The 27,751-nt window shown below is 44.3% G+C and overlaps 1 protein-coding gene across 3 annotated transcripts in view; it reads left to right on the top strand.

Annotated features, from left to right (window-relative positions):
* Positions 1-27,751, top strand: part of nbeaa (neurobeachin a) — a 534,111-nt gene that overhangs the window by 236,979 nt on the left and 269,381 nt on the right. For all 3 annotated transcript variants that reach the window (XM_055636835.1, XM_055636837.1, XM_055636834.1), the window contains one exon: positions 17,625-17,791. In XM_055636835.1, coding sequence (XP_055492810.1) covers positions 17,625-17,791 — 167 coding nt within the window. The remainder of the gene's footprint in view (positions 1-17,624; positions 17,792-27,751) is intronic.

The following is a 27,751-nucleotide window of genomic DNA, read 5'->3' as shown; positions in this document are numbered from 1 at the left end:
TTCTGCAAATGGTTATGGGGTGATCTGTTAGAGGTGTATAAAACCATGAGAGGAATAGATCTGGCAGACACAATCTTGCCCAGAGTAAGGGAATCAAAAACCAGAGGACATAGATTTAAGGTGAAGAGGGAAAAGATTTAATAGGAATCTGAAGGGTAACTTTTTCACACAAAGGGTGGTGGGTGAATGAAACATGCTTCCAAAGGCAGGGACCATCGCAATGTTTAAGAAACAATTAGACAAGTACATGGATAGGACCGGTTTAGAGGGATATGGGCTAAACACAGGCAGATGGGACTAGTGTAGATGGGATATGTTTGTTGATGTGAGCAAGTTAGGCCGAAGGGCCTATTTCCCCACTGCATGAATATGATTTCTATGGTTACTAGCAAAGCACTAACTTGGATGTTAAATTTATTTTAAGTTCTCGGGTCGATAGTCATCTGAGCAAAAACAAATGTTGATAAAAAATAATACTGTCGAATCTATTTGTAACTATTACTAAAGACTAACTCCTGGCTTTCTGTATGTAAAAGACAAAAGACTGACCAAATGCTGTCTTCACCATTATTTCTGAAGCTAGGAAATTCTGCCGGAAAGGAAATGCATTATTTCAAATACTGGAAATATGAAATAAAGCAGAAAATACAAGAAATTATTCATGAAGGTCATACATAATTTATGATATGATAATATTATTTTGGGATTAGAAGGGCACAGGGTTATCATTTCAATGTACTTGCATCAGAACAAGTAGGCGTTCAAACAGAAAGATTGCAATTTTATTATTCCACTGGATTCCTTCTGTAAAAATGTTCTGTACTGTGCCAGATGTCCTTGTGAAGCTGGTGCATATCGTATTGTAATGGAAATCTGCCTGCTTTCCCAACATGGTAAATAGTGTAATGCAGTAACTTTATTGCAGCATCTTTTAAAAGAAAACAATTATCCTTCCCATATCTGTCCCACCTCCAATGTCTTCTCCCCAGATAAACACCAAGTGCTGTAGTAACTCAGTGGGTCAGGCAGTATCTCTGGAAGAAAGGAGACTGAAGAAAGGTTCTGACCCGAAATGTCAACTATTCCTATTCTCTGGAGATGCTGTCTACCGCTGAATTACTCCAGCATTTGCAGTTCCTTCCTACACTTCTTCTCCCCACCGTACCCCACCAGCCAGAAAGAGTTTTAACCTCGGTTGTTTCCCCTCAGTGTAATTTAATTTTCATTTTTATTATTGCAGAAGTCAAATTGCTTGTATCTTGATTGGTATTTGAGAGATGTTTTAGACAGAATTATTTTTTTTGTTTGTTTGTTATGGGGAATTGGGTGGAAATTTTACTTTGCCAGACGGAATTGGCCAATTGACTGCTCTTGTGTGAAATAGAGTGAATGAGATCGTCATTACTATTGATCATATTATCTACCATCCTTTTCATCGTTATTTTTCTCCTATAAAGAAATATACATGGTTGGAAAATAGAGTGATGGTGCATTTGAACAAACTCCAACTAGCTGTCATTGCTGTTTTATCTTCTAAATTAATTAATTACTGGATTAATACTGGGCAGAAAAGAAAATGTTGATGGTGAGCTGCATGATGAACACAGATGAGCAAAAGCTTTATCATCGAGTTTGTACAGAGCATTTTGGAGGTGCAAGTAGAATTTTAGGGAGATGTTTTGATAGTTTTGTTCTTTGTCAACCAAAGTCATGACCAACAGTGATGGAGTGGTTAAATTCAATGACAAGCAAACAGACCAGAATTCTAGAGCATTGATACACAACACTGTTGGGCTGAAGGAAATTATGGTTATGTTTATTACTATCATGCATACCGAGATATAGTGAAAAGCTTTGTTCTGCAGGCTACCCATCAGATCAGATATGTTATAAATATAACCAAGTCAAACTCAAGTACAATTGGTAGAGCAAACGGAAAGATACAGAGTACAGGATATTATCTGTATTGTGAATCCTTAAAGGCTTCAGTGTCTGAAGTTTAAAAAAAGATTGAAGTTTGTTGAGAAACAGTGCCAAATTTCCTATTGATTCTATCTATCTTTTATTTTGACCAGGGAAGGCATGTAATTGTCGTGCAGATTTAAATCTGAGTGAAGTAAACACAAAAAATGACAGAAATACTTAGCAGGTCAGGCAATGTCTAAGGAAAGAGAAACAGCTATTGTATCGGCTTGATTATCCGATGCTCCCAGGAGGTCGTGGAGAAGCCGGGCAAGGGGTCCCCGCAGCTGCACTCTGGGTCGGCGCTGCGGCGCTGTCAGGCAAGAACCCGGTGGCAGGCGAGGTTGGAAGAGGTCGGGCTGGCGGTCGAGGAGAGCTCCGGCAGTCAAAGTCTGGGGAGGGGCTGGCGGTCAAGGTTGGACCACCGGTCGAGGTCCAGGAAAGGACCGGTGGTGGAGGATGGACTGACGGTCGAGGTCAGGCAGGCGGTCGAGATCGAAGACGGGCCGGAGGTCGAGGTGGTTGTGTCGCCTATTGAGGAGAGCGTTGGCGGTCGAGAGTGCCAGCGGTCGAGGATAATGTCGACGGTCAAGGACGACGATGTCGCTGGCGGTTAAGGACGTGGTCAAAGGTGGGCACTGGGGGTCTAGGCAGTGGCGGACTGGCTAGGATGTCAGCTTACCCGATCGCAAGTGGGCCCCTGATGAAGTGGGCCCCCTTTGTCTCCTGGCAACCAATATTTTTAGACCCAGTCTGCCACTGGGTCTAGGTCACGGGCACCGGTGGTCGAGAACAGGTTGGTGGAGGGTGCCAGAGATCGGACGAACTGCTGAGAACAAAGGGGAACCCAGCGTGGGGGGGCGCTGTTGAGAACAAAGAGGACGCATTGGGGACTAAATGGAATACTTTGTAACTTTCTCGGCGTCCTATATGTGGCGACTCTTTGCATACTTTGAATAAAGAATCGCACTGTGACATGAGATGTGATAATAAAGTATTCATTCATTCAAGTTTTTCTAGCAGACATATTTTATGTTCACAGAAGGGAAAGAGTAATGAAGTAAGTAAGTATCCTTTATTGTCATTCAAACTGTCTCCAGTTTGAACGAAATTGCATACCTTGCAGTCATAACAGAAAATAAAATAACAGAACACACAATTAACGCAGTTTAACATCCGCCACAGTGCGTCTACCAGGCACCTCCTCGCTGTGATGGAAGGCAAAGTCTTAAAGTCTTTGTCTCTCCTTCCTTGTTCTCCTTCTGCTTTGAGGCGATCCAGGCTTTAGATGCTGGGCCCCCTGCCGGGTGATGGTAAGTCCGGCAGCCGAATCCGAGCTCCACGAACGGGCCGGTTCAAACTCCGCGGCTCGGTGCGGTCGAAGCTGCCACCCTCCAGTCGAGCGAACGAAGCTGTTGTTGCGGGAGCTCCGGAGAATCGGTCACCAACCTGGGACCTGCGAGCTCCCACGTTGTCGTCTATTGGGCCCGCGGCCGAAGCCTCTGAGGCTCCGAAGTTGGGCCACCGCCGCAGCGCCACCACAGCCCCGAAGTCGAACAGCTTCGCGATGGTAAGTATTGGCTCTGCCTCCAGAGCCTCGAGGTCGGTCCCAGTTGGAGGCCACCAGCTCTGCAAGTAGGCCTCAGCGCAGACGGAGACGGGGATACGACAAAGAAAAAGGTCGCATCCCCCCGAAGGAAGAGACTAAAAACAATCTCCCACCCCCACACGTACACAACTAAAAATAAACTAAAACATACATCTAACAAGACAAAAGAAAACAAAAAAAAAGGAAATGCCACTTCCAGATGACACATGGAACTGCAGATGCCAATTTTCAAAAAAAGACTCAAGTGCTGAAGTAACTCTGTGGGTAGGCAGCATCTCTGGAAACAAGTATAGGTGATTCCAGATTCCATTCTGAAGAAGAGTCCTGATCCGAAACATCACCTATCCATATACTCAAGGGATGCTGCCTGACCCATGGAGTTACTACAGCACTTGCTGTCTTTTTAAAAAAAAAAAAAAAAAAAAAAAAATATCTGTAATAAGATGAAGGGCCAAAAAAACGGCCCTCCAACAATGGTTGGAGAGGACAACTAGAATGGTGGTAGTACGCATTCTGCCGCAGTTTTTTACGCTGCAGACGCACCCGAACCACTTCGGGCTCACAGACATGTGGCTGGAGCAGCTGCTTTGAGAAGAGTAGCCCTAGTCTGTCTGGACATGAGCTGGCGAACCAAGTGTGGGATCACGTGGAGTGTTGCGGAGATTGAGAAGATCCAAAAACACATCAGACCCGGCCCTGCTGGACCTCCATGAGCTCCTTTGCACTGCGGACAGGAGGTACTACGGACAGCTGGTGATGTGCCTAAAATCCCATTCCTTTGCAAAGTCCTTGAAACGCTGACTTATGAATCGGCCATCATTGTCAGACAAGAGAGTTTGAGGTACCCCATGGACCGAAAAATGCCTCGCAAGTTTCTTGACGACTGCCGCAGCGGAAGCTGTTGGGAGCAGATTGATCACTCAACTCCTGGTAAGAGTCAACCAGGACCAAATATTGGTTGCCACGCCAGTCGAAAATATCAGTAGCCACCATAGACCATGGCAAGTCAGGAACTGGGTGCTGCAAAAGGGGCTCTATCTGTTGAAGTGGAGCCATGCTGTTGCACACAGCGCAGGACTGCACCCTCTGGCGTATACAATCTGACATGGCAGACCAGAAAAACACATTCTTTGCTCGTTGCACCGTAGCTTCAAAACCAGGATGACCTCCCTGTATGGTGTCAAAGTACTTCTGCTGGAGTGAAGCCGGGATCACTGCCTTATGGCCCTTTTTGATAACCCCGCCTTCAATGGCCTTCGTCTCAGAGAGAAATGTAAGGCCGAACAGCAAGCGGAAGCGAATGCTGATTGCCAGTCCATCCGTGATTGATGACCAAGGCGAGCATCTGCAAGGTGGCATCTTCTGCCTTACGAACCACCAAAGTATCCAGATGTGAAGGATGAGTGAAATCAATTGCCATGACGTCAAACGTGTCTATTTCTGATGTGTGCTGGAGGCGTGGGATCGGAACACACTTCTGACACCATGTGCAAAGTACTTATGATACAGAGTAATTCTATATCATAATAAGTACTTAAGGCCGGCCTTAGGAGGTGCGGGGCCCAATTGGGAGAATGTTTCATAGAAATATAAATAAATAATTATAAATGAGTCACATGTCGTGGGTAACATGGCAATTCAGGGGAGAATTCCTTTCACAGCGTGTGGGGAGTCTAGCCAGGGGTAAAGTTGCGGTGAGGGAAGGAGCATTGAGAAGGAGAGGGTCGGGGTTCATGCCAGTAACTCGTTCACTCACCGCTGCCGCGGCACTCCGGGCGCCACCGCATTGTGGCCGGGGAGGGAAGCAGCTCGCGTGGCTACGAGCGGCCTCCATCACCAGACAGCGGAACCGACTGCCATCTCAGCGCCTTCTGCCGCCCGCTCACCTCTGGCAGTGCTCTCCCGTCTGACCAATGAGGGGACCAGCTCAAGAGCAAAGATCATAGAGCGGAGTGGGTCAGCGGGTGATTGATAATATCACAGCGGGCGGTGGAGCTTACCCAGCGCGAACAAGGGAACTCGCACTGACATATGGAGTAAGCTCCACCGCCCGCTGTCCTGTTATCCATCGCCCGCTGACCCGCTCTTGAGCTGGATGATCCCCGGCCGACCCCCTCCTTCTCAACCCTCCTGCCCTCCCTGCAACTTTACCCCTGGACAGACTACCCATACTTGCAATGTTATAAAATGTTGAGATTTTAAAAATCAAGTCTGCAATTTATCCTATCAGATAGAGTATAAAAAGAAGTTTAATTTGACACCTAATTCACTTTCATATCTTCAGTATTAAAAAAAAGTTATGGCCATTTTCATACTCGGAAATTAGCATCTTGTTCCCTATTGCTTTTCCATTGACTTAACACAAAAGCTGTGATCGAGGACAGTCAAAAACCCATACCTTTCTTAAAAATTAAGAGAACTGAATGAAATTTTCAGTTATTATGCATTGAAGCATTCTGAAACAAATATAAAACACCTTACTTGGATGACCTGAAATTAAAGCATATAATTAGTTATTACCTAATTGTAGCTAATTACAAAATTGACCGTTGTGACGGAAATAGTAATAAACAACCAGACTGCCTTGAAAATTCATAAATGTGATATTTTCAAGATCAGAACATTAATATTATTGTATTATATGCTGTAAGCTCGTAACAGATAGGTAAATAAATTACAATTTCAGGCATAGACCAGGTCTTTATAGAGAAGATCAGTTGCGAGTTGGTACTTTGGCATACCATACCAGTAGCATCATCATACTCCTCAGTAACCAATAACAACTCTGTACATCTTGTTTTTCCTCAACTTTTCAATTTTGGCATTGTAAACTACAAGTTTTTGCTCTTCAAACCACGCATGCCATGCTTTTCTGCCCACTACTTTCCTATTAAGAATGTCCTGTAGATTCAATTTCTTAAGAAAAGGATAATTTTTAAAAATAGCCTAAGTATCTAAATAACAAACTAATCCCATTCGCACAAGAGTTCACAATATAATATGATTTTTAAATCTCACTGTCATGAATTTATATGCCAGATGGAAGGAATTTAATGTTTAATTCCCATAAATCAATCTAGAAACATCCACTCAAAATAATCAAAATTATTTTTTGCACAATACATGCGGCTAAAACTTGTGTATATTTAACATGCCATTTCTTAGCGCTAACGGCAGGCACTCGGGAAACGTGGTAACTCGTGAAGATTTTTCAACATGTTGAAAAATGTCCCCAAGTAAAATATACTCAGGATGTAAAAATTTGATACTTTTTAACACGTAGTCATACTGTAGTAACTCATGAGTTTACCGTAGTAGGACCTGGTGTCCTATGTCACTATTGTATGTTCATGATGGAAATAAGAATACTCTGTATATTTATTACCTTTGTAGTTTTATTTAATCCTCCCATAATTTCTGAGGTCCATTTCACAATATCTATCAGACATACAGAATGTTGCAAGGTAATATGTTGCCCAAACTCAGTTGTTTCTTTCTATCTCAATAAATATAACAAAATATGCCATTGTTTCAGCCACGTTATGACAAATTATAGAATGTAGGTTATTTGTTATCAGAAATCCCATCCCAGAAACAACAGTACTTAAAGAACATTTGTTTTACTAATTTACGAGCATGTACCATAGGTTGAACCATATCCAACAAAAAGTTGTGATAATTGCATAAAATGTGTTATTGTCTAAGAAATTTGGTGTGGAATAATAATCCATCTCAGTACTCATTTAGGCAAGTCCCAAGCTATAGATGCTTTTCCTCCCCACCCCCAATCCCCCTCGCCCGATCTTCATTGAACCTACCATTTGATTAATCTTTTACTCAGCTGCTGTAACATTTCCTTCCTATCAAAATCTCTGTGTAGCATCTCTGTCCCTATCTTCCAATTCCCACTTTGAAATAAAAAACATCTGTCGACTTTCGATTTTCGACTAAAAAAATTTGCAGCAGGATCGCTATATAAATGCAAATATATGGCATTTTATCCTAGCATCCCCCCCCCCCCCCCCTTTTCACCACACAAACTTGAAGCGTTTGCATTTGGAGAAGTTCGATACCAACAGCGAGTTACGAGGTTAGATTGAAACACCTGTCAGAGGGCTAAGAAACAATCCTGAGTTGACGGCGTATTGTTTTAAGTGAGCATTTTGCAGTGACCTCGCCTTATATTCTGGTTAAATATTCTTTCCATGGAAATCTCCTATTTCACTTTGAAATTATATCAGTAACCACCTTAATGTTTGTGCATTTAGTACCGGGTATGCTTGAAACAATTTATTATAATGTACTGTATCTTCAAAAAAAATTACATCATCCAGGTGTGAAAATTACGCTGAATCGAACGATGATTGAAAATGCGTGGGAATCGACTAATCGCGATCCTGCTGCGAAATGGTTGTCGAAAGTTGTATTTTATTTCAAAGTGGGAATTTGAAGATAGGGACAGAGATACTACACAGAGATTTTAAGTTCTTGGGTGAACTCGCACAGTGGGACAGAGCTTGAGGCAGCATCTATGGAGCGAAGGAAATAGCCGGGTCTGAAGAAGGGTTTCGACCCGAAACGTTGCATATTTCCTTCGCTCCATAGATGCTGCCTCACCCGCTAAGTTTCTCCAGCATTTTTGTCTACCGCAAAACGTCAATGATTCCGGGAATGCCGAGAGCTACAGAGAGAGGTGGGAAATGGGAGAGGGAGGGAGAGAGCAAAAGACAGAGACACAACGTGGGTTGGTAGGTAAATTGAATGACTAACCTGCTGCAGACCAAGAATCTCACCAAGAAGAAGTCCTCATTCTTGATGGTGAGTTTTAAGAAATTCTCAATGTGTCATTAATGCATCAATCTACATTCCTCAATAAATGTAATTATGTTTTGAAGAAGTGTTAATGACGCCGCGTGAATTGTATTCAAAGGAACGCAGCGTCATTAATACTTCTAAAACACAGTTACATTTACTGAGGAATGTGAATCGATGCATTGATGGCGCATTGGATAACTACTTGTTAACTACTGGCTGTTCACAAGTGGCCGTACAGGGCTTGTTATCCATGTAAGTTTTGTAAAAAAATCCGTATGGCGAATGTTTTTTTTTTAATCTTTATTTAACAAAGCGAATTTGTATTTCCATATGAAATACGGAAAATTAACGCGGGGCCCCCCTTGGGCGCGGGGCCCAATTTGCAAAAATCGGTCCTGCAAGTATTTTCATTTGTATACATACAGAGACCATCGAGATGAGTACTATAGGCTCCGAATCGTAAGTTAAAACTAAAAAACAACATGGCTGCCCTCATGCCACAAGGTGACGGTGGTGTGGAATACCTGACATGCATTATGGATCAGGTCATCAGCAGCAAAACCAGACATGGATCAAATCAGCAATACTGTTTGGTCTACAGTTTCATCCACCTTCCCTCTTATTAGAACATGGAACAGTACAGCACAAGAACAGGCCCTTCAGCCCACAATGTCTGTGCCGAACATGATGCCAAGACAACGTATTTTCGGCTTGCACATAATCCATATATAAAAAAGTGAAAACGGGTGTTTAGAAATTTTTGTAAAGTAATTAAAAATAAATAACTGAAATATCACATTTACATAAGTATTCAGACCCTTTACTCAGTACTTTGTTGAGGCACTTTTGGTAGTGATTACAGCCTCAAGTCTTCTTGGGATTGACGCTATAAGCTTGGCACACGTGTATTTGGGTAATTTCTCCCATTCTTCTCTGCAGATCCTCTCAAGCTCTGACAGATTGGATGGGGAGCGTCGATGCACAGCTATTTTCAGGTCCCTACAGAGATGTTCGATTGGGTTCAAGTCAGGGCTCTGGCTGGGCCACTCAATAACATTCACAGACTTGTCATGAAGCCACTCCTGCGTTGTCTTGGCTGTGTGCTTAGAGTCGTTGTCCTGTTAGAAGGTGTATCTCAGCCCCAGTCTGAGGTCCTGAATGCCCTGGAGCAGGTTTTCATCAAGGATCTCTCTGTAATTTGCTCTGTTCATCTTTCCCTCGATCCTGACTAGTCAATAGACAATAGACAATAGGTGAACGAGTAGGCCATTCATCCCCAATCAATACCCCGTTCCTGCCTTCTCCCCATATCCCCTGACTCCGCTATCTTTAAGAGCCCTATCTAGCTCTCTCTTGAAAGTATCCAGAGAACCGGCCTCCACCGCCCTCTGAGGCAGAGAATTGCACTGACTCACAACTCTCTGTGAGAAAAAGTGTTTCCTCGTCTCCGTGCTAAATGGCTTACCCCTTATTCTTAAACTGTGGCCCCTGGTTCTGGACTCCCCCAATATCGGGAACATGTTTCCTGCCTCTAGCGTGTCATAGACATAGACATAGACATAGAAAATAGGTGCAGGAGTAGGCCATTCGGCCTTTCGACACTGCACCGCCATTCAATATGATCATGGCTGATCATCCTACTCGGTATCCTGTACCTGCCTTCTCTCCATACCCCCTGATCCCTTTAGCCACAAGGGCCACATCTAACTCCCTCTTAAATATAGCCGATGAACTGGCCTCAACTACCTTCTGTGGCAGAGAATTCCACAGATTCACCACTCTCTGTGTTTCAATAAGATCCACTCTCTATGTTTCAATAAGATACCCTCTCATCCTTCTGAACTTCAGAGTATACAAGCCCAGCCGCTCCATTCTCTCAGTGTATGACAGTCAATCCCGGGAATTATGACATCCATCCTGGGAATTAACCTTGCAAACCTACGTTGCACTCCCTCAATAGCAAGAATGTCCTTCCTCTAATTAGTGGACCAAAACTGCACACAAAAGTCCAGGTGTGGTCTGACTAGGGCCCTATACAACTGCAGAAGGACTTCTTTGCTCCGATACTCAACTCTTGTTGTTATAAAGGCCAACTTGTCTCCCAGTTCCTGCCGCTGAAAAACATCCCCACAGCATGATGCTGCCACCCCAATGCTTCACGTAGGTATGGTATTGGCCAGGTGATGAGCGGTGCCTGGTTTCCTCCAGACGTGACACTTGACATTCAGGCCAAAGGGTTCATTCTTGGTTTCATCAGACCAGAGAATCTTGTTTAGGTGCCTTTTGGTAAACTCCAAGCGGGCTGTCATGTGCCTTTTACTGAGGAGTGGCTTCCGTCTGGCTACTCTACCATAAAGGCCTGATTGGTGGAGTGCTACAGATATAGTTGTCCTTCTGGAAATATCTCCCATCTCCACAGAGGAACTCTGGAGCTCTGTCAGAGTGACCATCGGGTTCTTGGTCACCTCCCTGACGAAGCCCCTTCTCCCCCGATTGCTCAGGTTGGCCGGGCAGTCAGCTCCATGAAGAATCCTGGTGGTTTCAAAGTTCTTCCATATAAGAATGACGGAGGCCACTGTGCTCTTCGGGACCTGCAATGCTGCAGAAATTGTTTTATACCCTTCCCCAGATCTGTGTCGCGACACAATCCTGTCTCGGAGGTCTACGAACAATTCCTTCGTCTTCATGACTTGGTTTTTGCTCTGACATGCACTGTCAACTGTGGGACCTTATATAGACACGTTTGTGCCTTTCCAAAACATGTACAATCAATTTAATTTACCACTGGTGGACTCCAATCAAGTTGTAGAAACATTTCAAGGATAATCAATGGAAACTAGATGCACTGAAGCTCAATTTTGAGTGTCATAGCAAAGGGTCTGAATATTTATGTGAATGTGATATTTCAGTTATTTCTTTTTAATTACTTTGCAAAAATTTCTAAACACCTGTTTTCCCTTTTTTATTATGAGGTATTGTGTAGATTGATGATAATTTAAAAAAAATTGAATCCATTGTAGAATAAGGCTGTAACGTAACAAAATGTGGGAAAAGTGAAGGGGTCTGAATACTTTCTAAATGCACTGTATATTCCACCATGCAATTGCAATAGATTGGAAAGGTCCTAACAAATTGGAATCTTTTTCTCATCTCTGAATCACTCTACTATTTGTTTGTCAAAGATATCGGAGATGTACCTGGCGGATGAGAGGAGAATTTGGCATGTCAGTTTTGATGAAGTTCTTATCTGGTCACAACAGCTTCCTTAAGCTTACCGCTTGAAGCCCTGGCTTTATGATCTTTCCCTTGGCCAGTAAGGTGCACAACTTAGAGATAGTAGTTGCCACCAAGATAAATATAATCTTTACTTCATTTGTCAAAAATTTGTCAGCAAGCTCTTGACAAATTGAAGATGTCTGTTACAACTTTACAATTAGATGTCAAATGAAAGATTTTAGAAACAAGATAAAAATTTACTCGTGATCAATCTGTGCATGGGTGCAGTTTGGCAGCCTAGAATGGATAAATAGTATAAAATGTATCGGTTTGGTGTATTGTAGCCTATGATAGTATTAGATTGAATTTTCTGTTATTCAAAGAAAATTATTTCTTACAGGATCTGACAGAACATGATATAAAATGGACAGATTCAATTATCTTGCAGTGTCTGTTAGCAAATGAAATTCTGGACATTAACATTATTCCTAAACAATGCTTAAACCTGTCTTGCCGAATATAAGATTTAAGTTAAGATGTTTCCATTAGTAAGATGTTTGTGTGTCATAAATCAATAAACAAGGTTTCATAAAAATGTCCACTGGACACAGAATTATAATTAGAAGTGAGAGTAAACTTAAAAAAGAAAATCAATTTCATATATATAGAGAAACCCTTCCTCCAGACCAGTGTCCCTCTGTGTTTCTCCCCCATCCCACATCACACAGCAGTCCCCTTGAGACCCTACTCTTGATCCAAGTGCTGATCCAAGGCTCCTGTCACTTGCTACCCAGCACTCTGCTCATTGATGCTACAAGAATTTTTCATGGAGCTGGAGAGGAACTCAGAACTTTCGGAGCAGGGAGACTGCGTGAGGATGGTGGTGAGCAAAGGGTCAGAGATGTGGGCTGCCCAGTGAGGTGAAGGAAGGAAGCAAAGTTGCAGGATGCAAGGAAGAGGGAGAGTAAGGGTTGGAGACTGTGGAACCGGGCAAAGTTGCTGGCAAGTAGGCACTGATGGAGAAGTGAATCAGGGACAGGGCGAATTGTGTGCAAGAGGAGAGCGGGGTAAAGTGAAGAGAAGGAGATAATAGACAAATGCATTGCTGAGCCAGCTATCAGTTTGTATTCTTGTGAGTGCTCTAATGGCCATGCAGCAGATCCGTCTCTCCACTTCTCACCTTAGGGGAATTCATGCGCTGGCAATTTCCAAAACTTGGTCCGAGACTTGTTACCTCAGCATCCTCACAGACAGTCAAGAGTGTTTTATTGTCATATGTCCCAAATAGAACAATGACATTCTTACTTGCTGCAGCACAGCAGAATATGTAATCTTAATAAAGAATATACCAAAACTCAAAGTTTGCGAACCAGGCCACGATGGAACCAGTCAATATGCTCTCTACTATGCACCTGTAGAAGTTCAAGAGAATCCTCATTGACTTACCGAATCTCCATAACCTTCTCAGGAAGTAAGGCGCTGATGTGCTTTCTTTATCATTGCATCAGTGCTGGGTCCAGGAAAGATCGTTGGAAATAAACACGCCCAGGAATTTGAAGTTTTTGACTCTCTCCACCATCGTCCCATTGATGTAAACATGATTGTGGGTCCTCAATCTTACTCTTCCAAAGTCCACAATCGGTTCTTTAGTTTTGCTGATATTGAGAGCCAGGTTGTCGGGCTGTCACCATTTGGCCCATCGGTCGATCTCACTTCTATACTCTGACTCATCACCATCTGTAATTCGTCCCATAACGGTGATGTCGTCGGCGAACTCAAAAATGAAGTTCGCACTATGCCCGGCTACACAGTCACGAGTATAGAGCAGGGGGCTGAGCACGCAGCCTTGAGGTGCTCCCATACTGATTATCACCGAGGATGAAGTGTTTCTGCCAATTTGAACAGACTGTGGTCTGTAGATGAGGTAGTCGAGGATCCAATTGCAGAGGGATGTGCAGAGACTCAGTTCCGTGAGTTTCGTAACCAGCTTTTTGTTTTCATTCAAAAAATGTATTCAATTTTTTGCCTGGTAGCCATGATCATATTGAATGGCGGTGCAGGCTCGAAGGGCCGAATGGCCTACTCCTGCACCTAATTTCTATGTTTCTATGTTTCTAATTATTAAAAAATAATATTACACTACAATAAAACAAACCAGATCCAACCACCATAATACAATGCAAACAAATATCCTTAATACACTACTGTACAATTATCTTACACTCCTTGTCAAGAATGCATTCTACACCCTGCTGAGCCCAGCGGTGCCGGAACTAAACCAGCTTGGAGGGGATGATAGTATTGAACGCAGAGCTGTAGTCTATAAATAACAGCCTGATGTAAGTGTTTTTATTGTCCAAGTGGTCCACTGCGGAGTGGGGAGTCAATGAGGTCGCATCCTCCGTGGATCTATTGTGACGGTAGGTGAACTGCAGTGGGTCGAGGTTCTTATTGAGGTAGGAATTGATATGCCCCATAACCAACCTTTCAAAGCACATCATCACCGCGGACGTTAGTGCCAAAGGTCGATAGTCATTGAGGCAAGTCACCTTACTCTTCTTGGGCACCGGCATTATTGATGCCCTCTTAAAGCAGATGGGAACCTCAGACTTCAGCAGTGCAAGGTTGAAAATGTCCGTAAGAAGCCCGGCCAGTTGGTCTGCACAGGTTTTGAGAACTCAACCGGGTATACCATCAGGTCCAGGCGCTTTCCGATGGTTCACCCCCCTGATGGATCTTCTGACGTCGGCCTCTGTGACTGTGACTGTAATACCATCCGGGCGTATGGGGGCTCGGGAAGGCACATCAGTGTTCTTCCAATCAAAGCATGCGTAGAACGCATTGAGCTCGTCAGGGAGTGATGCTTCGATGTTGCTTGAACTGCCTCCTGCTTTTGCATTGTAGGAGGTGATGGCATCCTATTCCCAACAGGGGATTGTTAGTTTTCCGAAAATAAAATGTTCTCGGAAAAAAAAACACGACCATTGGTTTGATGTGAATAATCTTGGAGGCAAGTAATCACTACTGGAATCCCCACCACACCTCGAGGGGGAAAAAGCAGCTCTCAGCTGAAGGCCAATATCCAACTGAAAGCTTGTGGATCGGGTGTCTCAATCCGAAACGTCACCTATTCCTTTTCTCCAGAGATGCTGCCTGACCAGCTGTTACTCCAGCTTTTTGTGTCCAGCTTGTGATCTAAATAGGATAGTGGGTGAAGTGTATGGGAAGGTCAGCTGATAAGCATAACACACACAGATTCTTCTCATAGTGTTGAGAATTTCATTGTTCTATGTCAGGACATGTCAATACAACACTCTTGACTTGAAATTGAAGGGAATCCATGAAAGGAGAGGCAGTCAGGATCTACTCAAACAGACACATGGACGAAGGCCTTGGCTTTTGCTCTGAGCTTATAATGAATCACAAGCTACCAGACAAAAAGGTCCTACAAATAGTTAAAACAGTATTTTGCCCTTCATTGCCAGGGGTTGGAATTTATAAATAGGAAGGTTTTGCTGCAATTGTACAGAGATTTGGTGAGATCTCCCCTGGAACACTCTGTACAGTTTTATTTCCCTTACCTAAAAAATATAGTCACATTAGAATCAGTACAAAAGAGATTCACCAGATTAATTCCTGGGATGAGAGGATTGACCAGGAATCAACCAACAGATTCACCTGGATATTTCCTTGGACTTGCTGTACTTTGGTTATAGTGGGTTGAGACTTTTATCTTTAGTGCCTAGGGGGCTGAGGGGTGACCTTGTTGGTACCTAGGGGGCTGAGGGGTGACCTTATTGAAGTACAAAATCATGAGGGACATGGATAAAGTGAACGCCCAGTCATTTTCCTGTGGTAGAAGTTTCTACAACTAGAGGGCATAGACTTAAAGTGAGAGGACGGAAGCAGGCTATTCAGCCCACCTTGTCCATGCCGACAGAGTTAGCATACTGAGCTAGTCCCATCTGCCCATGTCCTCCAAAATCTTTCCTATCCATCCTCTGTCTAAATATCTTTAGAAAGCCATAATTGTATCTATTCAATTCTATAGATTCCTCTGGCAACTCATTCTAGGTGTGGCCTACCATCTGAGTGAAAATGTTGCCCCTGCGGTCCCTCGTAAATCTCTCCTCTCTCATCTTAAGCCAATGCCCTCTGGTTTCAGAATCTTCAACTCTGGGAAAACAAATGTAAGAATTCACTTTATCTATGCCTGTCGTCATCAATAAGGTCACCCCTTAGCTCCCTACGCACCAAAGAAAAAAGCCCTAGCTTATCCAAGCTCTCCCAAAAAATTCAAGAAAAATCTAGGTAACATCCTGGTGAATCTTTTCTGCACCTTTCCAAATTCGTGACATCCTTCCTATAGCTGGGCAACTGGATCTTGCCACAATATTCCATGTGTGGTCTCACCAACAACTTGTACAGCTCCATCCACTGAGGATGGCTTGATTGTAATTACGGTACCTTAGTACACGTGACAAGAAACAAAACTGAACTAACCTACTCTTGCTAAACTCTGACAGTAACAAAGCTGGGCGCAGAACTTATTCGCCTCCACTAGCTGCATGATCTGACATTTTTAAATATCAGTGTTGTTGAAAAACTTTTTTAAAGCAAAAATAAATAATTAAAAAAATACTTTCACCTCATAACTAAAGCCACATAATAGCTTATAAATAATCAACAACATTGATGTAAAGCAAAATAATTTCTTTAGAGTAGCTAACATTTCCCATTGCCTCCTAAGTCTTTGTTTTATAATTCCCTTTGAAGTCATTCTCTGATTCTGTCAGGTCTGTGTTGACAATTTCCAAGAGCTAGTTTCCCAGTGCACTGCCAAGGAGTTCCATTAATACTGGGTTCTGCTGCAAATTGGTGCAATCAGCCTTCAGAGTTGATGCTCTTAAGTCTGGAAATCGTTTAAATGGCTGAAGGCTTAACGTCGTTGGCAGTAGTCAGCACAATCCAGCCTCGTCAGCTCTTTCATGACGTAGGACACAAAGTGTTGGAGGAACTCCATGGGGCAGGCCGTATCTCTGGGGGAAATGGATAAGCAACATTTCGTGTTGGAACTCTTCTTCTGAGATACTGCCTGACGTGTTGAGTTCCTCCAGCACCATGTGTTTGTTTGCTCAAGATTCCGGCACCTGCAGTTCTAGTTGTCTGCTTCATGACATTTTAGATTTAACTTTATAATTGTCACATGTATCGAGGTACAGTAGAGTTCCCGTATGGTTTTTCTTCCTTAAAGAGATATATATATATATATATATAAGTTTAGGTTTAGGTTTTTGTTTATTATTGTCACATGTACCGAAGTACAGTGAATATCTTTGTTTTGCAATCCAAACAGGTCAGATATACCCTACATAGATACAATCTAGTCATACTCAAGTACAATAGGTAGAGCAAATGGGAAGATACAGAGTACAGAATATAATTCTCAGCATTGTAGCGCATCAGTTCCAGAAACAAAGTCGAATGTCCGCAATGGGGTAGAGGTGAATCGGACAGTACCTTAGCTTATGGAAGGAGAGTACAGAAACCTGACAACAGGGGGGATGAAACTGTTCCTGAGTCTGGTGATGCGCTCTTTCATGCTTCTGTACCTTTTGCCAGACGGGAGCGGGGAGAAGAAGAAATAATTGGGGTGGGACTAATCTTTGATTACGTTGGCTACTTTTCCCAGACAGCACGAATTTGGAAGACTTATTTTTCTGCAGGTTCAGAAATTATTTTAACCACATTTCTTTGTTTAATTCTCACTGCTGACAAAGCATCATCTGTATTTTATCCTCATGAAAACCTTTTAAAATTAATTGAACCATATTACCAATTCAGGTTGCCATGCTTTAAGACTTAAACTGCAGATTGAAACTTCACTACATTCATCTAATTCTACTCGTCTATCTGGGCTGCATTTATTTAATTATTTTTATGCGTTTCTTATTGTGCTAAAGTGTTTCAATAATGTGCCCTTTGCATTGATTGAGTCCACCCTTTTATGTTTCACCAACAGTCCCAGTGTGCACAGTATACGGCGGACAGAAGGGAAGAGGAGAAGATGTGTGATCATCTCATTAGTGCTGCAAAGCATCGTGATCATGTTACAGCGAACCAGTTAAAGCAAAAAATCCTCAACATTCTTACAAACAAGCATGGTGCATGGGGCGCCATCTCTCAGAGGTAAGTCACTTATAGTGTGGGGAAACCCATTTGTGCTTTTTAAAATTTATAATTGTGTCTACAATGTGGGGAGGGCATGTAATGTACTTCTTTAATAGTCTATTACAAGAATACTCAAATGGTGTGGACTCATACAGCTTGATTTCCATGTACTTGGGCATCAGGTTGACATGGTGATTAGAATGTGAACAGAAACATCAAATATTAGCTGTGGGGCACAAAAAAATGGTTGTATTAAATGCTTCCTGATCAATTGACAATAAGGTGTCAATGATTGTCCCAAAATGTAAAGATCATGTAAATTCCTTAGGTTTTAGAACAATGTGATCTTGTACAAAAGGTTGACTATATGAATTTGCCAGGTGATTGGTTATCCTAGAGAAATCCTTTCTACCTGCAACTGCAGGTGATGTCGGGTTAAAGGAAAGTGTTCCTTCATGGGGCACGGGATGGGTGATTACCAATTTAATTGTCCCTCACTTTTTGAAATGATCTTTCGGCTGGTTACAGCATGACAGTGACATGTGGCAAGGAGCAAAGCATAGATGGACACAAAATGCTTAGCGGGTCAGGCAGCATCTCTGCAGAATAGGAACAGGTTTTGGGTCTGAACCCTTCTTCAAAATGAAAGATAGTGGAGGGGAGGGGGAGGGGCACTCTCATAATTTCTTGAAATGCTGTGAGAGGAAACACTGCAAATAATAAATATTGAGATGTTTATGTGATGTTAAATTAATACTCTTTATAATAAATTGCCTCAATTAATTTAAAAACAACAAAGTTATACTTCTGAGTATATATATATATATAAACCCTCTAGTCAGACATTTATACCTGGGAAAAGTATTCTGGAAAATGTGGCCTCACTAAAGTTTTATAAAGCTGCAAAATTATTTCCTGAATCTTATACCCAATACCCACCCAATGAAGGCAGGGATACCATACACCTTTGTTACCATTGTGTCTACTTATGTTGCTGCTTTCAGAGAACTATGATTGTGGACCCCAAGATCTCTCTGTACATCAATGCTGTTAAAGGTCCTCCAATTAACTATTAAAATATTAGAGGGCATAGCTTTAAGTTGGGAGGGACAAAGTTTAAAGGAGACTTGACCAAGTGGGACCTGTTGGGTCCCGTTCCCCCAACACAATATTCCAGCACTCACCCATAGCCCCCAACTGCGCTGGCGCAGCTAAGGGGTTCCCTTTGTGACGCCAGAGATCTCTGTTGTGACACGTGTCTTGGCAACCTTCTCCCAACTGCGCCTCGCCATCCCTCTTCCTACCCCTATCCTCCTCCATTCCCCCTCATCCCTCCAGCACTCCCTCCCCTCCTCTTAACCCTCCCTCTTCTTTCCCCTGTGCTCCTCCCCTCCCCCACTCCCTCTGTCACCTCTCCCTTCCTCTCCTTTCCCCTACCCTGAGTCCCTCCCTCCCCCTCCCTCCCTCCCTCCCTCCCTCCCTCCCTCCCTCCCTCCCTCCCTCCATAACCCCTCTTCCCTCCCTTCTCTCCCTCTATCCCCCCCCCTCCTCCTCCACTCTCCCTCCTCACCTCCCCCCCTTTCCCTTCCCTCTCGCTCCCTACCTCTCCTCTCCCTCCATCCCCCCAGTCTCCTTCCTCACCCGCCCCACCCCAGGATCTCGGGGGGGGGGGGGGGGGCATCCTGGTGCCGGGGGAGGGAAGACCGAGGGCCCGGGGGGAGGCAGAAATTAAAATAGAAGAAACTTACCTGTGGAAACTTACCTGGGAGGAGGGAGGGGGTGGGGTGAGGGGTTGGGAAAGGGGGGGGGGGGGTGATGGGGGGTGGGGGAGGGGTGGTGCCGGGTGGGGGAGGGAGAGAGGGGACCGGGAGGGAGGAGGAGGGGGGAGGGAGGAGAACGGGGATTAAAGGGAGAGAGGGGGAAAGTACCTGGGGAGGGGGACTTACCTGGAAGAGAGGGGTGGGGGGTGGTGACGGGGGGGTGAGGGGTTGAGGGAGAGAGAGGGAGGGTGGAGGAGAGGGGAGAAGGAAAGGGGAGAGATTGGGGAGGGAGAGGGAGGGGGAAGGGGGAGGGGAGGAGAGGAGAGGGGAAGATGGGGGGGGGAGAGGTACGGGGGTTGGAGAGGGGAAGGGGATGTGAGAGGGAGAGGGAAGATGAGAGGAAGGGGAGAGGGAGGAAGGGAGAGGGGGAGGGGTGAGAGAGAGGGTGGGATGGGAGAAGGGTGGGGGATGGGGAGGGTGGGGTTTTGGGGACAAGGCAGGAAAATGGGATTAGGAGGCAGAGATCATCTATGATTGAATGGCATAGTGGACCTGATGGGCCGAATGGCCTAATTCTACTATAACTTGTGAGAGGGGAAAGATTTAATAGGAACCTGATGGGTATATGGGACGAGCTACCAGAGGAGGTAGGTACTGTACCAACATTTAATATGAAAAACTTTGGACAGGTATATGGATAAGAAAGGTTTGGCTGGATATGGGCCAAACACAGGCAGGCGGCATCAGTGTCGATCGGGCACCTTGGTCGGCATGAGCAAGTTGGGCCAATGGGGCCTGTTTCCGTTCTGTATGACTCTATATAACCACAGCCTTAAACAAAAAACTACAGATTCTATAAACAGAACTATTGTATTAGTAAAGTCCCGAATCAAAGTTGCTAGTATTGGTTTGTTACTCGATTGACACATGTTACTGCATAATTTTTGGATTTTAGTTTGTGAAAAGTGTTTCAGAACATGATATATTTGCTATACATCAAATGTTGCAAAGATATTTGGCTATGCTTTTGGATATAATGTTAGACCTAGAAGGCTTGTAGTACATCCTGAAATTTACAGTTGCTGATACATTGATTTCTTCTGCCAATAATAAAGCCATTGTGCTGCTTGGTAAAGAACCCGTGGCTGCACTATGTTAATTTTTTAAGCCAGCTGTCACCAGGATAATGTAGAGATGGAACACTATTTATGTTTATGGCATTTTAAGTAACTGAGTAAAACCTCTTGGGTATATATAAAAAATACTTGTATTCCTGTCACCTCTGCTGCCTGCATCTGTGACCTTGTCATTACTTCAATCTTCCACTGTTCCCTGGGGCATTCCATAAAGTTGATGATTCTACAGAAGCTGTAATTTGTTTCAACTAAAAGAACATTCAAAGTTGAATCATAATTGCTCGATCTCTTAGCCTTGAGTTTGGTCAGATTCCAGAGGGCTTAATTGTGATAAAATATCACAGTATACAGTTTTTTTCCATTGAAGATCTCTTGTGAAGACACAGTAACAAACCAAGTAGGTGAAAGTCAAGTATAGCACTGACAAGAAATTAAAAATCCAAATATGTTTTGTTTAGAAAGTTACAAGGTTAAGGTTAAGCACATTTGGTGGAGCTGCCGCCACACAATATCAGAGACCCGGGCTCAATCCTGATCTCAGGTGCTGTCTGTGTGGAGTTTGTACGTTCTACGTGTTGGTGTTAGTTTCCTCGGGGTACTCCGGTTTCCTCCCACATTCCAGACGCATGCAGGTTTGTTGGCTTATTGCCCTCTGTAAATTGACCCGACTATTGGGAGTGGATGGGAAAGTGGGATAATATAGAACTTGTGTGAATGGGTGATTGATGGTCAACATGGCCTGTGCTGTATCTCTAAACTAAACTAAATGAAATTTAACACACAGTAAATCAAAGGTCAGATTTTGTGATACGAATCATGTACAGGTGCACAACCTTTTATCCGAAAGCCTTGGGACCAGACACTTGTCGGATTTCGGACATTTTTGGATTTCAGAATGGAAGAATTTTAGCGTAGATTAGGTAGGTAGCGCGGGCGGCTTGAAAAGTCTGGAGCAGCTGCCTCCTCCCCGGAGACCGGGAGAATCATTGCATAAATGTTAGTCAGTTAGTTTGGAGGGATTTTATGTGGTAGGGGTGAAGGGGAAACTTTAATTCTTAGTCCCCTACCTACCTGGTCGGCGACTCCCAACCTCGCGGAGCTGGGGGCTCCGTCCGGCCGCGGGCGGCGCCGGTTGTAGCTCCGACCCCGGCAACTCTACCCCTGGCTGCGAGGCGCTCCAAATCCAGCGCGGCCCGCGGCCGGACGTCCCAGCTCCGAGAATGTCGGGAGTCGGCGGCGTCGCAGCGCTGGGATACCAGCGGGGAGCGGGCAATGCCTTACCGGGTCGCCGTGCGGAAAACTCCGGAGCGCTGTGGCCGCCTTCTTCCAACATTCGCGGAGCGTCGCTGGATTTGGAGCCGCGGAGCTGGGGGCTCCGTCCGGCCGCGGGCGGCGCCGGTTGGAGCTCCGACCCCGGCAACTCTACCCCTGGCTGCGCGGCTCCAAATCCAGCGACGCTCCACGATGTTGTGTGTCGGCGGCCACAGCGCTCCGGAGCTTGCCGCACGGCGACCCGGTAAGGCATTGCCCGAACCCCGCTGGTATCCCAGCGCTGCGACGCCGCCGACTCCCGACATTCGCAGAGCTGGGGCGTCCGGCCGCGGGCCGCGCTGGATTTGGAGCGCCTCGCAGCCAGGGATAGAGTTGCCGGAGTCGGAGCTACAACTGGCACCGCCCGCAGCCCCACCGGCCACAGCGCTGCGGAGCTTACTGCACAGCGACCCGGTAAGGCATTGACCGCTCCCCGCCTCTCCGACCAGGTAGGGGACTAAGAATTAAAGTTTACCCCTTCACCCCCCTTCACATAAAAGCCCTCCAAACTAACTGACTAACATTTAAGCAATGATTTACAGATGTTTAAGCGTCTCCCGGTCTCCAGGGAGGAGGCAGCCGCTACAGTAGTACAGACCTGGGTTGACCGTGGGTCGTTTTGGGTCAAGTTTGGCGCCAAACGCGAGCTTTGGTGCGCAGACGACATCTGGAAAAAATGGCCGGTTTTCGGAGCTTTTCGGTTTCTGGAACACCGGATATAAAGGTTGTGCACCTGTATTTTGTTGGCTATATTTTGTTGTCAGCATCCTCGCCATCTTCAACAGCTCTCTGGCCACTGGCATTGTACCTACCTGCTTCAAGCATGCGGTGGTCCAGCCACTCCTGAAAAAACCTAACCTCGACCCCACCTTGCCAAGCAACTACAGACCCATTTCTAAACTGCCTTTCCTCTCAAGAGCCCTTGAAAAGGTAATTTTAAGTCAACTTATGCCTTCCCTTCACCAAAACACTATCCTGGAAACTTTCCAATCAGGTTTCAGGGCTCACCACAGCACAGAGTCTGCCTTGTTGAAGGTACATAATTACCTACTGCTCACCGTTGACTCCGGCGACTGTGCAATCCTGCTCCTTCTTGACCTCAGCGCAGCATTTGACACTGTCGACCACACCATCCTAATTGACCGTCTCCGGTACGGGGTTGGTATTGATGGCACTGCCCTGAGCTGGTTCATCTCCTACCTCAAAGGTAGGAGTTTCTCGACTAACATAGGCAACTCTTTCTCCTCCCCAGTTAATCTCTGCTGTGGGGTTCCACAAGGTTCCATCCTTGGCCCCATTCTCTTCTCCCTGTATATGCTCCCCTTAGGCCAAGTCATTGAAAGGCACGGCATTTCCTTCTATTGCTACGCAGACGATACACAACTCTATCTCCCCCTGAAGCCCAAAAAACAATCAAATCTACTTAACCTTACCCGCTGCCTCGAGGATATAAAGTGCTGGATGGCCCAGACCTTCCTCCAACTAAATGAGAGTAAGTCTGAGGTCATCCTTCTCGGCCCCTCGGACTCGATCAAAATGATAGCAGGCAGCCTTGGAAGCCTTACCCCACTACTCAAACCTCACGTCAAAAACCTCGGCGTGATATTTGACTCAGCACTGAAATTTGACAAACAAGTCAATGCTGTGGTAAAAGCTAGCTTCTTTCAGCTTCGGACGATAGCTAAAATAAAACAATTCCTCCACTTTGATGACCTCGAAAAGATCATCCACACATTTACAGTAATCCGCCAAGATTACTGCAACTCTCTTTACACTGGCATCAGCCAATCTTCCCTGTCCCGCCTGCAACTGGTCCAAATCAAGAACCAGAGAGCACAGGTTTAAGGTGAAACATAGAAACATAGAAATTAGGTGCAGGAGTAGGCCATTCGGCCCTTCGAGCCTGCACCGCCATTCAATATGATCATGGCTGATCATCCAACTCAGTATCCCGTACCTGCCTTCTCTCCATATCCTCTGATCCCCTTAGCCACAAGGGCCACATCTAACTTCCTCTTAAATATAGCCAATGAACTGGCCTCAACTACCCTCTGTGGCAGAGAGTTCCAGAGATTCACCACTCTCTGTGTGAAAAAAGTTTTTCTCATCTCGGTTTTAAAGGATTTCCCCCTTATCCTTAAGTGTGACTCCTTGTCCTGGACTTCCCCAACATCGGGAACAATCTTCTTGCATCTAGCCTGTCCAACCCCTTAAGAATTTTGTAAGTTTCTATAAGATCCCCTCTCAATCTCCTAAATTCTAGAGAGTATAAACCAAGTCTATCCAGTCTTTTTTCATAAGACAGTCCTGACATCCCAGGAATCAGTCTGGTGAACCTTCTCTGCACTCCCTCTATGGCAATAATGTCCTTCCTCAGATTTGGAGACTAAAACTGTACGCAATACTCCAGGTGTGGTCTCACCAAGACCCTGTACAACTGCAGTAGAACCTCCCTGCTCCTATACTCAAATCCTTTTGCTATGGAAGCTAACATACCATTCGCTTTCTTCACTGCCTGCTGCACCTGCATGCCTACTTTCAATGACTGGTGTACCATGACACCCAGGTTTCGCTGCATCTCCCCTTTTCGTAATCGGCCGCCATTTAGATAATAGTCTGCTTTCCTGTTTTTGCCACCAAAATGGAAAACCTCACATTTATCCACATTATACTGCATCTGCCAAACATTTCCCATTCACCCAGCCTATCCGAGTCACCTTGCAGTCTCCTAGCATCCTCCTCACAGCTAACACTGCCCCCCAGCTTAGTGTCATCCGCAAACTTGGAGATATTGCCTTCAATTCCCTCATCCAGATCATTAATATATATTATAAATAGCTGGGGTCCCAGCACTGAGCCTTGCGGTACCCCACTAGTCACTGCCCGCCATTGTGAAAAGGACCCGTTTACTCCTACTCTTTGCTTCCTGTTTGCCAGCCAGTTCTCTATCCACATCAATACTGAACCCCCAATGCCGTGTGCTTTAAGTTTGTATACTAATCTCTTATGTGGGACCTTGTCGAAAGCCTTCTGGAAGTCTAGATACACCACATCCACTGGTTCTCCCCTATCCACGCTACTAGTTACATCCTCGAAAAATTCTATCAGATTCGTCAGACATGATTTACCTTTCGTAAATCCATGCTGACTTTGTCCAATGATTTCACCACTTTCCAAATGTGCTGCTATCCCATCTTTAATAACTGACTAGCAGTTTCCCCACTACCGATGTTAGACTAACTGGTCTGTAATTCTCCGTTTTCTCTCTCCCTCCCTTCTTAAAAAGTGGGGTTACGTTTGCTACCCGCCAATCCTCAGGAACTACTCCAGAATCTAAAGAGTTTTCAAAGATTATTACTAATGCATCCACTATTTCTGGAGCTACTTCCTTAAGTACTCTGGGATGCAGCCTATCTGGCCCTGGGGATGTATCGGCCTTTAATCCATTCAATTTACCCAACACCACTTCCCGACTAACCTGGATTTCACTCAATTCCTCCAATTCCTTTGACCCGCGGTCCCCTGCCATTTCCGGCAGATTATTTATGTCTTCCTTAGTGAAGACGGAACCAAAGTAGCTATTCAATTGGTCCGCCATATCCTTGTTCCCCATGATCAACTCACCTGTTTCTGACTGCAAGGGACCTACATTTGTTTTAACTAATCTCTTTCTTTTCACATATCTATAAAAACTTTTGCAGTCAGTTTTTATGTTCCCTGCCAGTTTTCTTTCGTAATCTATTTTTCCTTTCCTAATTAAGCCCTTTGTTCTCCTCGGCTGGTCTCTGAATTTCTCCCAGTCCTCTGGTTTGCTGCTTTTTCTGGCTAATTTGTACGCATCATTCTTCGCTTTGATACTATCCCTGATTTCCCTTGTTATTCACGGATGCACTACCTTCCCTGATTGATTCTTTTGCCAAACTGGGATGAACAATTTTTGTAGTTCATCCACGCAGTCTTTAAATATCTTCCATTGCATATCCACCGTCAACCCTTTTAGAATTAATTGCCAGTCAATCTTGTCCAATTCACGTCTCATACCCTCAAAGTTACCTTTCTTTAAGTTCAGAACCATTGTTTCCGAATTAACAATGTCACTCTCCATCCTAATGAAGAACTCAACCATATTATGGTCACTCTTGCCCAAGGGGGCACGTACAACAAGGCTGCTAACTAACCCTTCCTCATTACTCAATACCCAGCCTAAAATAGCCTGATCTCTCATAGGTTCCTCTACATGTTGATTTAGATAACTATCCCGCATACATTCCAAGAAATCCTCTTCCTCAGCAACCCTGCCAATTTGATTCACCTAATCTATATGTAGATTGAAGTCACCCATTATAACTGTTTTGCCTTTGTCGCACGCATTTCTAATTTCCTGTTTGATACCATCTCCAACTTCACTACTACTGTTAGGTGGCCTGTACACAACACCTACCAGCGTTTTCTGCCCCTTAGTGTTTCGCAGCTCTACCATACCGATTCCATATCCTCCAAACTTATGTCCTTCCTTTCCATTGCGTTAATCTCCTCTCTAACCAGCAACGCTACTCCACCTCCTTTTCCTTTCTCTCTATCCCTCCTGAATATTGAATATCCCTGGATGTTCAGCTCCCAGCCTTGGTCACCCTGGAGCCATGTCTCCGTGATCCCAACTATATCATAATCATTAATGGCTATCTGCACGTTCAACTCATCCACCTTATTACGAATACTCCTTGCATTGAGACACAAAGCCTTCAGGCTTGTTTTTACAACGCTCTTACCCCTTATACAATTATGTTGAAAAGTTGCCCTTTTTGATTTTTGCCCTGGTTTTGTCTGCCTGCCACTTTTACTTTTCACCTTGCTACCTATTGCTTCTACCCTCATTTTACATCCCCCTGCCTCTCTGCTCTTGTGCCCATCCCCCTGCCACATTAGTTTAAATCCTCCCCGACAGCACTAGCAAACACTCCCCCAAGGACATTGGTTCCATTCCAGCCCAGGTGCAGACCAAAGATCCTAGAGGAGCAAGATAGACCACTCCTTCGAAATTCAATGGGCTGACGTGTAGTACGTGACGGAACGTCACGGCCGCCATTTCTTAATGCGACACGCGACTTCCGGTATGCCGCCCGCTGTGATCCAAAGCAAAGATTATAGAGCTCCGCTATAATCTTTGATCCAAAGCAAAGATCCTCGAGTATCTTGTAGCGGGAACAGCCCCCTCCTTTGCGTAGTTTCCCTTGCATTGTATTGCTTTAACACACACTGCACAAAATTAAATTTAACGTATACATATATATATTTATATGAATGTGTGTCTGTGTGTGAGAGGCAAGTTAGAGATAGTCAAGTTTATTCTCATGGATCAGAAGCAACTTTGATTTAAATAATCACTATTAATTTATTTGTCTTGTAAGATGATATACATAAACCATAAAGGCAATTATATATATAATTATATAGTAATAATATATATATGCATATATATATTTATACACACATATATATACACATACATATATACACACATACATATATACACATACATACATACGTATACACATACATATGCACACATACAAATACACACATACATATGGATACATTTATATGCATACATACACACATATAAACATATATATACATACATATATACACACATATACATATACATGCATATATACACATACATGCATATATATACACATACATATATATTTATACATATGATTAACATGTAGAGGAACCAACGAGAGAGCAGGCTATTTTAGACTGGGTAT

The sequence above is a fragment of the Leucoraja erinacea genome, chromosome 6, assembly GCF_028641065.1.
Source record: "Leucoraja erinacea ecotype New England chromosome 6, Leri_hhj_1, whole genome shotgun sequence".
NCBI classification, from domain to species: domain Eukaryota; kingdom Metazoa; phylum Chordata; class Chondrichthyes; order Rajiformes; family Rajidae; genus Leucoraja; species Leucoraja erinaceus.
Note: the sequence above shows the minus strand (reverse complement) of the source record. Positions and strands in the feature narration are given on the sequence as shown.